Below are 17,135 nucleotides of genomic sequence, written 5' to 3'. Positions count from 1 at the left end.
AACGTGCTTTTAGGCTGATTGGTGTAACAAATTGTCCCTAAATTAGTCTTCTCTCAATCTTCCCCAATAGGCATAGACAAAGGTCATGGGTAGAGGAGGGCACTCATAATGTCAAAATGGTGGCACAGGCTTGTTGGGCCGAAGGGCCTGTTTCCCGTGCTGTGTTCTTCTTTGTTCTTTGACAATGGGCAAGCCAAAGCTCCGATTTTCAGCTTCTACTGAAGATTCCCTGTTATTCTCCCTCCTGACTCTGTGCTTGTTGCCAGCTTTACAATCAGCTTGAATAAGACAGAACAAAGAACAACCCAGCACGGGAAACAGGCCCTTTGGCCCAACAAGCCCGCGCCGCCGCATCACCCTACACCTATTCTACCCTGCGTGTCTACGAATGGAACCCCTAACTTAGCCAGATTCAGGGGAGAATAGTGTCAATGTGGTAAAACCAATAAGCCTAAGAGCACATCTTTGGGGTGTGGGAGGAAACCGGAGCGCCCGGAGGAAACCCATGCAACCACAGGGAGAATGCGCAAACTCCCACAGACACAGGCCCAAATCCATGTATCTGCACAGCTAGCAGTGCTAGTCACCGAGCTGATGCGGCGCCCGTCTACCGGTCCAGGATCAAGCACACACACCGACACGAAGTACTAGGCCACTCCCGGAACCTCCAAGAGCAGCCCACGCACGACCCACCGTGTGCATGCCCCTCGTTTGACACGAGGTGGACCTCCACCTGCGGAATAAAAAGACAAAAACGTTAATCTTACAAGCCTGCTTTTCCGGTGTCTCCTGAGGTTCTAACCTTATTTAATAGCCCCTACCATAACCCTCCATCCTCGTTTCACTCATGTGTCTATCTAACTGAACCTTAAATGAGTCCAACGTTCTTGCCTCCACCACCCTACTCGGTAGCGCGTTCCATACCCCCACAACTCTCTGCGTAAAGAACCTTCCTCTCACTTCCAAATTATACCTCTCCCCCCTCACCCTTAAATCATGACCTCTCGTGTTTGTACCCAGTCTAGGGAGCAGTCTCTCACTATTAACTCTATCTATTCCCTTCAGTATCTTATATACCTCTATCATGTCCCCCCTCAATCTCCGTCTTTCCAAGGAGAATAGTCCCAGTTTCTCCAACCTTTCCTTGTAACCCAGCCCCTCCATGCCAGGCAACATCCTGGTAAACCTCCTCTGCACCCTTTCCAGAGACTCCACGTCCTTCCGGTAGTAAGGTGACCAGAACTGGACGCAGTACTCCAAATGCGGTCTAACCAACGTTCTGTACAACTGAAGCATTAGACGGCAGCTTTTATACTCTATACCCCAGTTTATACAGTTTACCAAAGCAAAATACTCTGGCCTCTAGAAATAAAAGCCAAAGAAAACAGAGCTGTAAATGCTCAGCGGGAAGGGTCATATCTTTGCAGAGGAAAACAAGATTTAATGCGCTTGTGCAGAGATGGACGTGTCAGCTGGCCCTTTCCTTTTTCTGGCCTGTTTACATTTAGGCTGCTTTGATGGAGTGGCAGTTCCCCTCCGGCCAGGGGCAGACAGCCATTTAAGGTGAATTGAAATTCCTCATGCGGGCACACATCACACAGCATGTGGAATTTTCCGGATAGTAGCTGTCTCTGCTGGCAGTTTCCTGCTCCCGTACCCATTAGTCAACATCAGCCAGAGAAAGCTATCTTTTCAGCTGGTCTTGGTGAGGTGCATTGTGGCCACTGCGACACAGTTCGTTGCTTTGGCATTCTGTCTTCCTCCATGATCACCCAGAAGAAAAAAATCAGGAAAACAAAGAAACAAGAATACTAGTCTGAGCTGGTCGTGTATGCTTTAAAATGGAACATCAGTACGATGGGGAAATAACACTGATCCGCACTGTTTTTTTTTCCTTATGGGCAGTGCAGTTGGTGTTCGAAGAGGATGTATTCAATGCTGAGCAGATAGGCTCTGTCAAGGACTTCATTGCTGCTGGAGAAATTCCATTGATGCTGTCTTGCAGTCACATTTGTTTTCTGTTTTGAGCTCATGCAAGGGGCTAGTGATGACAGTCACTCTGTACGTTTGGTTTTGCTGGGGTTATGTAATGAATGATTTCATATAGTACACTTCAGGATGCAACCAAGGGAGCTTTTGGCCTTGAAGAATCAGTTGTCTCTGTCCCTGTTGACAGTTATAATATTAGAGGTAATGCTACCTCGATAGGTAAACTGCTGAGGTTGCTGATATCAGTGCTGATCTGTGATGTTTTGTTATTTCCTCGCGACTATAGTTGATACAACACTTCTGTTTTCTCTAGGCTAATAGTAAGGCCAAAGGCATTTGTTGTCTCAAAGAATCAATTTACACTGAGCTGCAGTGCCTTCTCCATGTGTACCAGAAGGGTACAATCGTCTGCAAACAAAATGTCTGTGATAAGCTCTCCTATGGTTTTGGTATGTGTGTCTCAGGTTAAAAAGACAGCTTTCTGTTTGGAAGCAGCTGTATATGCTCACTGTCAAGCCTCTGTTGAAGCCTCATAATAAGAACATAGACAAAAGATCTGGTGCCAGAACACTGCCTTGTTTACACCATTGGATCCATCGAAGGTTCTGTTCTACTTCAGCTGACCTTTCTGGCCTTGTGCAATTGACAAAGAGTGGTGAGGAACCTAGGAAGGCACTCCCATTTAGACAGAATTTTTCAATATCCAGCCCAGCTGACCTTAGCCCATGTCCCCTACACTTCTCCTGGGTTTGTCTCAGCACAAAGATCCCACCCGCAGTTTCGAGTTTGGATCTGAACCCGCACTGACTCTCAGGAAGGTTTTCTTCAGCTATTTACAGAACGAGTCTATTTAGGCCACTCTGGTCAAGATTTGTTTACAATGTTGAGTAGTTTCAACAGTGCGACTTCTCTTCCTTGTTTTTATTGAGGGAGGCAGTCAATACATCTGAAAGATCTTCAGGCATCCCTTTCTCCCAACATGACCTGCAACAACCTATCAAGGAACGCATCTCCTTGCTGTTTATAGTCTTTATCTGGAATCCCATCAATAGTGGTGCTTTGTGTGATTTTAATTGTGTGCAGTGGTCTTATTCATCCAGTTTATGGTTTGTTTCCCTCTGTGGACTATTTGTAGATATTTCTGTAGCCTCTGTTGATCACCAAATAAGCTCTCAGTGTTCTGAACATTTGTTGCAAGATGGACAGTTTATCAATGAGCAGAGTTGTTCTATCTGAATATTTTAGCACCTCGTAGGAAGGTTCATAATATGGAGATGCTGGCGTTGGACTGGGGTAGACACAGTAAGAAGTCTCACAACACCAGGTTAAAGTCCAAGAGGACTTTAACCTGGTGTTGTGAGACTTCTTACTAGGAAGGTTCAGATACAGATCTCAAGGCTATATAAAAGGATTTATATCTGCACGCACTTGTATTCTCACAGTGAGCAACATTACCAGTTGTTTTGGATGACTTGCAGGGTGGTTTGCAGATTGCTGCAGACTTTCCTTCATGCAGCTTTTGCTGCTTGGTTATCTGGGCATGCAAGTCATCTATTGTGGCAAAAAGGCTTCTTTTGAAGAAGCTCATGGATCTCTTTCATCCGATCTGCCTTGCTTGCTTTTGATTGAGAAAACAACCACTTGTCCTGCAGTGTTTTTTGGCATAGATATCTATTATTGGGTTGCTATCATTGTCCAGAATTGGGTCATTGCAAAATCTGTCTTTAAGCTTACTCTGGAAAACTGCTTTTACTTCTGGTAGATCAGCTCTTCCTAACGTTTTTCCTGGTTTTTTCCATACAAAGACTTTGTATGACAACAGAGTGACTTTTTTCAGGGGGGTGGAGGGGGGGTGGTGGTATGAATGTTGGTGAGGAGCCATAACTGCAGATTTGGGGTGGGGTGGATTAGTGGTGTGGATGTGGGATTGGGTGTAAGGGGTATAGGAAGATGCCCTTCAGTCTCTGAGCAGAGTGGGTTTAGGATGGTCCTTAGTCTGAGAGGATTGAGGAATGGTCTTCAGTCATAATTGGAGGGGGTTGGTGATAGTCTTTAAGTTTATGTTTATTTACTAGTCAAAATATGCTTACATTAACACTGCAATGAAGTTACTGTGAAAATCCCCTCGTTGCCACACTCGGGTGCCTGTTCGGTTACACTGAGACAGAAATTACCATGGCCAATGCACTTAACCAGCACATCTTTTGGACTGTGGGAGGAAACAGGAGCACCTGGAGGAAACCCATGCAGATATGGGGAGAACCTGCAAACTCTGCAGACAGTGACCCAAGCCAGGAAACAAACCCGGGTCCCTGACGCTGAGAGGTAGCATTGCTAACTGCTGAGCCACCATGCCACTTGCGTCTTTCATCTCTGGCCATTAGATGAGAACTGAGTGAAAGGCAGTATCTACCAAACCTCACTCCAGTTAATGGAAGGAATTTCAACTTATGGAATTGGGAGCTGTGTGCAATGAGTGCTCAGCTAAATATAATCTTTTTTTCACACTTTTGCGAAGAATAATATTACACCCAATACCTCTGAGAATGGAGGATAGGAAAGTGAAAGGAAATGATCCTTCTATTGGATTTTAAAACACACAGTGAGCTCCCACTGAAGACGTGGCGGACTTATACTAACAGACTGACTTCATTGCTTTCACTAAGAGATATTTACAACATCAGTTAACTTTAACTTAGTTATGCACAGATTTTTTTTTTGCAGAAGCCCAAGCACCGCGAATGAATTGATACCTTTTAAAACATGTAAACTGCAGCCAAAAGCAGGCTCTGATGTACAAGTTGCGCAGATAAAATTATGACATTTTTCATGTAATTATTATCTATAGAGAACAGTTCATAGCATTACCAATTATTTCTTTGAAGGAATTACAAAAGTCCCAATGTGAATGAGATAAGCGCTCCAAAAGAAGCCAAACACAATTAAGGCAGTAATGTTTTGAATGCATATTATAGTTAAAATGTATGATCATTAAATAATCTTTAATAACCTATCCACCCACAAATTGAGTAGAAGCAGTTTTTAATATATCAGGCAATTATTACCAGGCATCAGAGTTCAATAAGCTTTTACGGCATACCAATATACCTGCCAACCTCACAGCAGTTTTATTGGAGTTTCCAGATTTATTGCTATATATATCTCCCCTTCAGTTCTCACGTCTTTTTCATCTTAATGTGCCACAGTTTCAGCAGAGCAGCATGCAGAGGTGGGGTTTCCCTTCAAGGTCTTTGTAATAAAATTGAAAGTGTACTCTTGGCAAATTTGTTTATGATTCAGCTGCCAGAGGCAGTGCACAGAAGGGGTGATCTTAATTTGGGTGCAAGCAGTTTGATTTTTAGGGAGGCTGCTCAGAAATGTCAACCGAGTAACAACATTTATTGATGCGTAGCATTTACTTATTTCGCTTCCACGGGGACACTGAGACGTCCCATTTATTTTCAGCAGGTGCAAAGTAAACACCACTTGGGTCATTCTGAAATTTAACTTTTATGAGGGTTACGGAGAGGGGGTGTCTCTGTTCTGACAGCGACTTTAGATTGGAGAATTAGTACTACAGGTTGTAGCTTGTACAAGCATAACTTCCCACTGGGAATGTAGGTTGTAGAATAAGCACACGAATCCTGATCCCATCTTGATATCCCATTTCCATCTTGTCCCCTGGTCAGTTTTTAACTTAGCAAAACTTCAGCAAGGTAAGGCCTAATGGCACAAATTTAGGGGTCAGCAGCAAAGTGACCAGGACAGTCTTGCAGAAGAATGCTGACGATGCTCTAACCTATTCTGTGGTTTATATTTCACCTTTCCTGATGTTAATTTGATCCAGCTCTAGGGAATCTCCAGCACGTTGCAACAATGATGTAATCAAGCAGGTTAAGCAGTTATTCACGATGCAGAATTCTGACACGTCGCAAAGCAGGAAGTAATAAGTAGGTTTTATTATTCACGACTTAAAATTTTACAGGAAGTGAAGTATAAATTGGGACATACACACAGAATCACGATTTATTATTGGCTTCTGCCTGCCTTGGGAGATAATGGCTTATGCCCTGGGTTTATGTCACTTATGGATTGAACATCATCTGTTGTGCCTATACAAGCTGATTGGTGAGTGGCAGTCCTTCTCACAGATGAATAGTGTTGCCTGGGGTCAACTATTTTTTTCATTCTGACAGGCTCTCTTTTCTGTCCATTGGTCACCCCTTTTGTCCTTCCCATGCCCTTACTGACTGCTTGTCTTCAGGCACTCCAGTCAGCAGCAAGGACTTGCCATGCATTGACTTTTGATCCCAGTCAACTTAAACTCTCGCTTTCGGACATCCCTGTGTCACAGGCATGGGTGACCAATTGGTTTTGTGCCTAAAGCAAGCTCACCATAGAGCATATCAAGGGGGATGTGGCTGTCATTTATCCATCTCATATGTCCTAGCCAACAGACTCAAGAGGGTAAACATGCTGAGGAACCTTGGACGCTGGTGTACTTCTATATTTGGCACACACCATTGTCAGAACATTCATTTGAGGCACTGAGATTAGAAGCTGTTTGGCCACTTCTGTTGGCTTGCATTAGTTGTCCATGCTTCATTACTGTCAAGGGCAACATTGAGGACACAAGCTGAGTATACACAGAGCATTGTACATTCAGTTGGTTTGATATTAATCCACGCTCAATTTATCAACATTGATATAACAGCTGTGGTCTTGAAAATCCTGGTGCCCTTTTTGGGAATCAAGGGTTGTTGATCTCAGGTATGTGAAGCTGTCAGTGACCTCCAGAGTGAGGTTATCAGTGGTGATGGAAGGTGGGGTCCCCTACATCCTTGCCCAAAGCTTTGGTCTTCCTGAGTCTGAGTGTCAGCTCAATTTTTTTGCAGGCCAAGTAGAACTGATCCACAGGCAGTTGCAAATACACTTCAGTCTGGGATGCCATTGGGGCGTCATAAACAAATAGTAACTCGCAAACACCAATATTATGCATTTTGGCTCACAATATTACCTAATTGAACAGCTTGCTTTGAGCTCTCGCATGCTGGGAGACACTCTCATTTGAGTCACCGAAAACATACAGTAGTAACAGAGAAGAAAACTTGTCCAGAAGAGTTGTTGCCAGGCTAAGCCCTGCTTTGCCCTGCTGCTGATCTTGAAAGTCCCTGATGTTATTCCACTGTGACTGGCAGTGTGAATATGTTCTCATGGAAGGAAAAAATGACAGCCCGGAGTCCAGGTGGGCACCTTGTTTTCCACAACAGAGTCATTCTCTGCTGCCAAGATTGAAGGCCTTGGTCAGGTCAATGAAGGCAATGTGGAGTGGTCTGCGCTGTTCAAAGCACTTCTCCTGCAGCTGCCAAAGCGAGAAAATCATATCGACTGTTGGCCTGCCAGCTCTGAAGCTGCACTGATGCTCGGGGGAGATCCTTGATGCAGCAACTGCAAACTGGTCAGAAACACAAACAAAGGACTTTCCCACAACACTTAACAAGGAGACATCTTAGTAATGGGTGGAGTCACTACAATCCCCCTCCATTTTTTTGTACAAGGTGACCGTGGTTGCACAACTTGAGGCACAAATCATTCCTTCCAGCAGAAACACAGAAGTTCATGGAGATGCTGCAGCATTGCTGGTTTTTCACTTTTGATGAACGCTATTGTTTCCTGGGTCTTTATTGTTGGTGAAATGGTCAGTGACCATGTTGAGCTCCATTATACCGGGCTTACTATCCATGACGGGAATATCTGGAATGGTGTTGTGACCTTCAGTGACAATGTTCACCACTGTGTAGAGTTCAAGGTTGTGCTCCACACACATTTCCATCTGCTTGCTAGATTCAGTGATGATCATCCCTGTCTTTGTCTTCAAGAGGGCTGATTTGTTTGTTGCTGGGCTACTTGCTTTGCTGATTTCTTCATCCCTCTAGCATCACCAGATTCAGTAGCTGTTTATATGCTGTTGTAATGTTTGAACCATTGAGATTGATGCAGTGCCAAGTGGTCGACTGAAAACTGATTCTGACAGCTCTGAGAGCATCCAGATTTTGTGTGCTGGTGACTTGCTAGTATTTCATGAGGACTCTCCCCTTGATCATAGAAACTGGTTCCCTTTCAGTCCAATTTGCGTCAATTCTGATGTCTTTTCCCATACACCGTGAGTGCAGAAGCTAGAGATGGTGTTGTGAAGGTGAGTGTTGGGTCTTAGATGTACATGAGGTTAACTAGGCAAAGAGTAAGAAATCTCTCTGAGCCTCCTTTGCACTCTGATCCTGGGTGCTGTTGTCTGAAGCATCTTGATCAAGGATGTTAGGCAACTCTTGGGTCCTTTCTGGGTCGGTGGGATGGCAAGTGTTGATCTGATCATCTTGTAATGCTATTGTTTCCTTGGCTGAAGCTTTTAACACACGAGGGGGAGTGGTCAGTGTCACAGTCAGAGTTTTGTCAGCTATGAATGATGAAGATATCATTGAGGGTGACATGTTGACAATGATGAGATTTAGCTGATGCCAGCGATGTTGTCTTGGATGTCCCCTTGTGGTATGGCTTGGTTTGGAAGTAGCTCCAGCAACCATGTCCATTTATGTTCATCCTGCTGACTTCCTGGTGTCTGCTGCATATACGCTGTATCGTCAGCATTTACATTTGCTTTGAAGTCCCTGAGATGTACAGTCCCTTAGGGTGGGACAGTGAATTCTGCTAATGACAGCATTCAGTCCTCCAAGGAGTTGATTCTTGACATCTGCGATGAAGGTGTGTGTCAGGGCATAGATGGACATGATATTAACTGGGCCTGCACTTCTTGACAAGTGAAGTGTAAGAAGCTGCTCTGAGGGGAATTAAATCCTTGCAGAGAGAGTGTTATTTTTATGGTGAGCATCCTCCTGAATTTTACGTCACTAGAAGAAAATATAATGATTCCCTTTCAGGGATCCACTTGTTTTCCTCTGGTTGATGTGGAGCATTAAATCTGTTAGTATAGTGGGCATAATGGCCTGTCTGTATGTTAGCTCTTGCTTTCAGCTCTCACCAACAGCTTGCAGTATAGCTAATGCTCAGAGAGAAGCGAGCGCTCGATTGCCTCTAATCAGTACGTAGTCTCTTCATAGCTGCCCTATGTAGTGTCTCCCCATTGTGCCATAGGTAAACCGGGGTACCTCGTGGACCCAGGTTAAGCTTCACCCCGGCATCCTCGAATCAGACACCAGCTATGGGTAAATAACCTCACTTTTCTTGTGGGTGTCTGGAAGAGAAGAAAACTAAGGTATAAATCCTGACAGAAAATCCAAAGTGGAGCCTCATGGGTTGTAATCCAACATCTATTAGTCTGCTTTCGAGCCAAACTTGTCTGGTTTCATCCTCACCTTTGGACAATACAAGCAATGCTGAGGGGGTTCCTGATGCTTGGCTAACTTCATACTATTTGCTGAGGCCTGTGTCCTGGAGAGGACGCTCCTTGGTGGTTTACGTTGGCATAACATAGGAAAAAAACAATTACCGGTTTATAAGCTCTCATTCGTTTGGTGCCGAGTGCAGGTGCCAGGGGTTACTTTCAATGTGGTCACTTTCAAGAGATCATTGTGTTTCATTGGCAAACTACCTCTGCCTCAAACTGAGCAGCCCCAAACAGCTGGGCGCTGTCCTGCCACAGCCTGCTTACATCAATGGGTGTTTGGAGCTTAGAGAGACACCTCTCAAAAATGGATTGCTGATCTCTGCACAGGCTAAGATGAACTCAGCAAAGAAGATATCAGTCTTTTGCATCATAAGCTGGAACATAAGGACTATATGTCCTGACCTTATGAACACCTTCTGCAGGTTGATGATGCAAGCAAGACAGCTGTGGTTTAGGTGGAAGCCGAATTCTCATTTTTTAAAAATGAAATTTTTCATTTACTGTTCAAAAATCCAGTTTCTATATAATATAAAATATATATAATCCAGTTTTTATATAATTTAAAAATATATTTTTAAAAATATATTTTTAAAACTTCTTGAAAACTTTTAAAAAATGTTTTTACACAAGAATATTAATATAGAAAGTAGAAGTCCACATAAAGTCAGAGATTTTTACTTCTGAATTCCTGCATTTAACCAAACATGCACAGTCACCAGTAGTTCCTGTCAATTCTCAAGAATAATGACACATAAGTTGTTTAGGGCCAGATTGTCCCTGATACCTGGTTGCTGCTGAGTCCTCGAGCCTGAACCAAAATTTGAGATTCCAATGCACTACTGGTATTATCCTTGAAAATCCCAATTTTTCCTGGGTCAGAGACCAATCCAGCTGCTCCATTCATCTTGTTCCTAAAGCAATTCATTTTAAAATTAAGAAAATCACTTCAAACTGAGCAAAAGAGAAAGGTAAACCATGTGTACATATAATAGGCTGGGACATGAATAATAAGTTGGTGAATTTGGTGTGTGCGTTAATGAAATACATGGTGAGCACTGCATGTGTGGCAGCTGCTTGGAGGACTCAGTTTGGGACTGAATCCATTCTCTCTGCTGAGTATTCTTTATAATGGTGGCAAGCTGCTTCTGTTAAGCATGGTGTCCAAGAGGCAGTTTGCCAATTTGGAGGCAAAAAATTAAGCTGGATGTGCTCTTTATGGACAGCCTGTGACAGCAGTTTGAAGGGAGGATGCACTTACCGTCAGGATAAACAAGAGGGAGCAGGGACAGTGTGTGCAGAACTGAGTGCAGCTACCAAAAAGATTTTGATAGGTTCAGATGCAAAACCCACAAACAGCCACCTCGAGAAATGTCTGCAAATGCCTGATACTCAGCTTTATTTGACAGCGGCTGATGACCTCTTTCATTACCACAGAAAAGGGGTACGGAGCAGGAAATTATCATAGTCATTTAATTAAAAGGCGTAAATGGCACTGTGGTATTAATTATCACTTGATCTCTATTGTATTTATATGAGAGACTCTTGCTGATTTCACAGGTTGTGATTTTTTTCTGAGAATCAGGGCAGACACTAATACGGCGATAATTTGCCGCAATGACCCATAGCTTAATTTCGCTTCCAGATTCACCCGGGGGTATTAGCAGTGTAGTTGCTGCATGAAAATCAATGCTTGTGCTTTTTTTTTGCATTGTTTTAAGTTTACATCTACTATGCTGTACGTGGTACTCTGTGTACTATGTTCGACTGTAGGGAGGTTTGCCATACAGCAAGTTTAATTTGGTCACAATTGAGATAAGAACTGTTGACTGTCCCAATACCCAAACAGAGGCCGGTAACAAATGATTTTTAGTTGTGACATTCCTGTGCTTCATTTGCAGGTCGAAGAGTGTTAACTAGCATCTGATTGGACAATTTCCAGAAGGAAATTTGCGAGGCTGTTATGAAAGGCCTTGATATTAACCTGCCTACCCTCTTTTCAGAGGCTGGAAGATTCGGTGTCTACTTTTGACATGTTGTGTTTGCCCTGGGCATCGTTGCAGATATTTCAGTTTTGCCTACTTTGCTTGCCAGTCTTGACTCATTCTGTCTTTCTCTCTCTCTCTTTTTCTCTCCACCCACCTCCCCACCTTCCCCAGAGATCGAAAAAGGAAGTTGTGGCGACCCTGGTGTTCCTGCTTATGGGAAAAGAAGTGGGGACAGCTTTTTACACGGCGACTCGTTGACATTCGAATGCCAATCGGCCTTTGAACTCGTGGGAGAGCAGAAAATAATGTGCCAACAAAACAATCAGTGGTCTGGTAACAAACCGAGCTGTGTTTGTAAGAATCTTTAATTTAAAATTTTTGTGCCACCTTGTCATTTCATTTCAATGCATTTTGAACCTTTCAGCAAGGGTATCGTTGAGATACTTTTCCTTTGTTGCATTTTGATTTATCAAACATATTGGAAATAGCTTCCAATAAGTAATTGTTTCCGAAAATAACTTTAAACTGGAAGGAAATGCATGAATGCAGGTTCCAATTCATTGAAAAAAACTCTTAAAGAAGCATCTTGCATTTAAATGGCCAGTGAGACTCATCATTCCTGCCCTCCACAGTATATGAAATGATGGCATTAACAGACAGCTGTGACACAAATTCCAAAGTGTTTCCATTCACATTAATGTGGCTGTAATGTTAATGTCGCCTTGGAGTGACCCAACTAGAATCACAGACTTTTACAACATAGAAACAGGCCCTTCAGCCCAGTTTATCCATGCTGCCTTTTGTTTTAAACTCCTAAGTTTTGTTTTTGTTTTTTGCTTTTGTTCTTTGTTCTTTTTTTGTTTTTGTTCTAAGCTAGTCCCAGTTGCCTGCAGTTGGCCCATATCCCTCTCTGCTCATCTTACTCATGTAACTGTCTAAACACTTTTTAAAAGACAAAATTATACCCACCTCTGGCAGCTTGTTCCAGACACTCACCACCCTCCGTGTGAAAAAATTGCCCCTCTGGACTCTTTTGTATCTCTCCTCTCTTACCTTAAATCTATGCCCTCTAGTTTTAGACTCCTTACCATTGGGAAAAGGTATTGACTATCTAGCTGATCTATGCCCTTCATTATTTTATAGACCTCTGTAAGATCACCCCTCAGCCCCCTACACTCCAGAAAAAGAAGTCCCAGTCCATCCAGCCTCTCCTTATAACTCAATCCATCAAGTCCAGGTAGCATCCTAGGAAATATTTTCTGCACTCTTTCTAGTTTAACAATACCCTTTCTATAATAGGGTGACTAGAATTGAACACAATATTCCAAGTGTGGCCTTACCAATGTCTTGTACAATTTCAACAATTCGTCCCAACTCCTGTATTCAATGTTCGGACCAATGAAACTCAGAGGTTGGGGGAGGAGAAAAGCATGTCAGATGCTAAATATAATTGCAAACTTAGGTGGCAGAGAAATTTCCAAAGCTGAATCTACTTATTCCTTTTACAAATATAAATTGCACATTCACCTTTTGCAATGGAGCAACCATAACTGAAATGTTGCAGACCAAAACCCACAGTTCAGTGCTTCCGATGGGAGATTTTAAAACTAGGTTGGTGAAGCAGTTGTGGTCTAGATCTGGGTGCTAATGCCCAATCTAACTTCAATACTTCACCATGATCGATTTCGAAAGGGATTCTACTGCATGGCAAAATTGACATTTTTAGTGAACTTTTAGTGGAAAATTTACAAAAACAGAGAGCTATGGGCAGATAAGGAGGGGTAGGAGGAGGACACTCTATTTCCCACTCCTCCAGATGATGGTAACAGGTTTTTAATTGATGCAAATGAGCAATTAAGGATATGCCTGTGACTGTTCACATGCTGATCACAGCAAGCTCAGTCAGACAGGTTTCTTTTCAATTGTAACAAGGGGTTAGTTTTTAATGTGCGAAACCCACCCAAGTAAAGATATTGCAGAAGGTCAACACATGTCCAACTGTTACAATGCACATGTCATAAGCATGCAAAAATATAAGTTACAAGGTGTGGAGGTTAACTTTTGACGAAAATATGATCAACAAATAAAGTGAAATAAATAGAGTTCACTAGTTGTAAATGACTGGTTAGTCTGGCTGTAGTAATCCAAAAGTTTTGTTTTGAAACAAGTGAGGTCTAAAAATGTAGCTGTTCTTTCTTGGAACATTGCTGTGGAAGGCAGTCTTCTTCAGGATTTGTCTATCTGTTGCTGACAAACTGATATAAGTAAATAGGGACCAAACTTAGACGAGAGAGATAGAAGAGGAATGAAGCTTTCTGATGTTCTTTCTGCTTTCTACTGCCACTTTAACTGTAAAAGTTAACTGAGTGTTTTAATAAAAGCAACTTCAGAAGAGTGGTTCTGATCAGATTTTTTCTTAGTTGATGAGGACAGTGTATTCCACAGAAGGCAATTGTTTGACTCACGTCTGGACAGATTTTGGTCATTTTGTTATGGCAAAGGTGGTCATTTTCTTCATATCCAAGACATCACTTTTGAATGGCTTATTTTTCCATTAGGGGATCTGGGAGAAAATATTAACACTCCAGGCTAGACATTGTCTCTCTAAATTGTCTGTCTCCATCCTGACAAAATGGAATGTGCTGTAGCTATATAAATATACAAATTGTAGCAGTAATTTTAGGTTTCAGTCAGTCCTTGAAGAAATCATCAACATTTGCAGATGTGAAACTTGACAGGAAGGCATGACATATTTGTAATCCATGTCAGAACCTTGACGAACATCCTGTTGCAGTCAGGTCTGCTGAATTCTGAAGCCATTTTAAGTCAGTATCTCTGTTTGAAAAGTTGAACAGCCTTTTTATAAAGTTTTATATGTGAATCCAGCAGATGAATTTTAAGTTTAATACTTGATATTAATGCCTCTCCATAACAATGGTTAAATAAACAAGAGGTTGTTTTATGAACCAGGGTTTTGTGCAGATTAACTTTGTGGAGATAGTCCTGCTTCATTATATTTATGGTAATCAACATCAAAGAGTGGTGATTTAATGTATTCTTAAAGCATTACCTTTCACAGTTATAGTTAACATTTTATGTTGGTTTGCTGTGATGAAGTCAAATTTGATCCCTTCCTTTTCTGAGAAACACATTCATATGCCATCATGAAAGCAAGTATAGTTTACTTGTTCCAAATTTTCATGATATGTTTCATTTAAAACGCCCATGGAAGGAAGCCATTCAACCCATCTGTACTACCTCTTTGCTGGAAGAATACAATTCTAATCCAATTGCTCCACACTCTTCCCATAGTCAAGTGTCTTTCAATGCTTGAAACATCCATTTTTTCCTTGTTGCAGTTGTCTTTGCCTCAAGTCTGTTCTTGTGGCATTCTGCGAAGGCACTACAGAGAAGAAATTTGTCCTTCTCTTTCCTCTTACCACTTCCAACATAAATTTCATTGAACAACTTGTGATGATCACTGGTTCCTCAGCTAGAAGAATTAATATTTCCATGTCCACTCAATCAAAACTTTTTCATAGAGGCAATCTGTATTGCTGTAGATCTGGCAGAGTTGCATTTTTATTTTGCTCCATACAAACTGTACTTCAAAAATGTTAAGTGTTCATTTCTTCAAAGTAAATGCTGCTGGTACTATGGGATACAGTTACTTAAATTGCTTCTAAAAATGTGATTTGAATGCTGAGGATGAGCGCAAAATGTCACAAAATGCTGGGCAGCACAGTGATTAGCACTGCTGCCTCATGGCATCAGGAACCCGAGTTCAATTCCTGGCTTGGATCATTGTCTGAGCGAAATCTGTATGTTCTCCCTGTGTCTGCGTGGATTTCCTCCCACAGCCTGACAGATGTGCTGGTTAGGTATGTTGGCCATGCTAAATTCTCCTTCAGTGTACCCAAACAGGCACCTGAATGTGGAGACTAGAGGGTTTTCACAATAATTTTACTGCAGTGTTAATGTGGTACTAATAAATAAGCTTTAAGCATACATTGAACATTATGACTGTGCAATGAAAAGAATGTTCAATATATTTATAGTTTTTAAATCAAAGCTTCAGCCAATGAAAGTGTGTGATGCCTCTTTAAAGGATTAAAATTATTTTTCTTCTTCCAACCTGCTGCTTTTAGTGTTAATTTGTAGAAAGTAATTGGTATGTGTAATATGTAACTGTCTGCATTAATTAGATTACTGGTTTATACTGTGCGAATATATTATTTTCTGTGTTTTTTTTTGGACAGTCTCCTGCTTCTTCAATTTTACTGCACCATCTGGAATTGTGCTCTCGCCAAACTACCCGGAGGAGTATGGCAACAATATGAACTGCGTGTGGTTGATCATTGCAGAACAAGCGAGTAGGATTCACCTGATCTTTAATGATTTTCACATTGAGCCTCAGTTCGATTACCTTACAATAAAGGATGATGGGACGGCTGATTCTACAGTTCTAGGAACTTTCTCCGGTGATGACGTGCCTTCGCAACTGGCCAGTAACGGACACATTACCCGCCTAGAATTCCAGTCAGATCATTCCACTACAGGCCGGGGCTTTAACATCACATACACAAGTAAATTGGCACATTTCAATTTTCTTTTTCCAGTGAATGTTGTCTGTTTCTGTATAGTAAGTGTGTGAAGGATGAAAGCCAAGTGGGTTACATGGTGAAGTTACATGTTTGGCCACCAATGCCCAGTAGGGTGCTCTTGGATTGAATGTTCCAATCCCAGCTTTCTTGTGTATAGAAGCATCAATCAAATAACAGACACTTCCCCGTTTTGGTGGATGTAAACTACATGGGTGGCATCACTGGATCACTTTGTGTGTCTGCCTGAGAGCATTGAAGAATAACATTGGTGACAAACTAGCAATAGCTGTCTTTCAAACTGGGGAAATTTTTTTTTCAATTATTTCTGGGGTAAAATGCTTCACAAGTAAGGCTTGGATTTATTGCCACCTCTCATGGAGATGATAACGGTGACTTACCTTCTTGAACAACTGCAGTCTGAAGATGCTCTCACAGAAAAGCTAGGTAGGGAATTTCAAAAGTTTAACCCAGTACCAATGATCAAACTGTGATATATATCCCAGTTAGGATGATGTTTGATTGACCTATTTGGAGGTGATGTTTTTATTTTTATTATTCTAAATGATGGAAGTTGAGAGATGCTGTGGAAGAAGTTAGCTGGATTGTTATCATTGAAGCGTTATGAAAGAAAAATGCAAAAGTAAAATAATTGAGATTGAGAAATGAAGGCCTCTTTATATGCCACTTATTCAACCGTTAGAATTTTCATGCAAATCACAGTTAGTCTGGATATTAAGATAAGGCAATTGTCCCAACAAATTCAAAAATAAAGTCACCAAATTGATTGTTAAAATAAATCAACAAATCATTCATTGCTTTATATTCACATGTTGTGCTGAATCTATAGAGTGAAAAAAAGTGTAGTTCCTACATGTTATTTGATCTATTACTGCATTCTCTGTTCCATTTCAAATGGACAGGGGTGAAGAAAACAGTAAATCAGAAACTCATTTCAATTGTGTTATCATCAACATTTAATCTCTCAGAATCATAGAATTACACCACAGAAGAAGACTATTTGGCCCATTGAGGCTATGCTGGTTCCCTTGGAGTATTTGTCCCTTCTGTAAGTCACAATTGAATCTTCTGCCACCAAACTCTCATGGAGCACATTCTGGATGGTAACCTTTTGCTGTTTTATCTGGATCATTTGAT

The 17,135-nt window shown here is 41.7% G+C and overlaps 1 protein-coding gene across 1 annotated transcript in view; it reads left to right on the top strand.

Annotated features, from left to right (window-relative positions):
• Nucleotides 1–17,135, top strand: part of LOC145345358 (CUB and sushi domain-containing protein 1-like) — a 1,850,124-nt gene that overhangs the window by 1,341,988 nt on the left and 491,001 nt on the right. The window contains exons 12-13 of the mRNA XM_080193174.1: nucleotides 11,548–11,730; nucleotides 15,636–15,962. Coding sequence (XP_080049300.1) covers nucleotides 11,548–11,730; nucleotides 15,636–15,962 — 510 coding nt within the window. The remainder of the gene's footprint in view (nucleotides 1–11,547; nucleotides 11,731–15,635; nucleotides 15,963–17,135) is intronic.

This window comes from Carcharhinus amblyrhynchos, chromosome 7 (assembly GCF_965287045.1).
Source record: "Carcharhinus amblyrhynchos chromosome 7, sCarAmb.v2.hapA, whole genome shotgun sequence".
In the NCBI taxonomy this organism is placed as follows: Eukaryota; Metazoa; Chordata; class Chondrichthyes; order Carcharhiniformes; family Carcharhinidae; genus Carcharhinus; species Carcharhinus amblyrhynchos.
The sequence above is the reverse complement of the archived record's forward strand: the minus strand, read 5'-3'. Positions and strand labels throughout refer to the sequence as shown.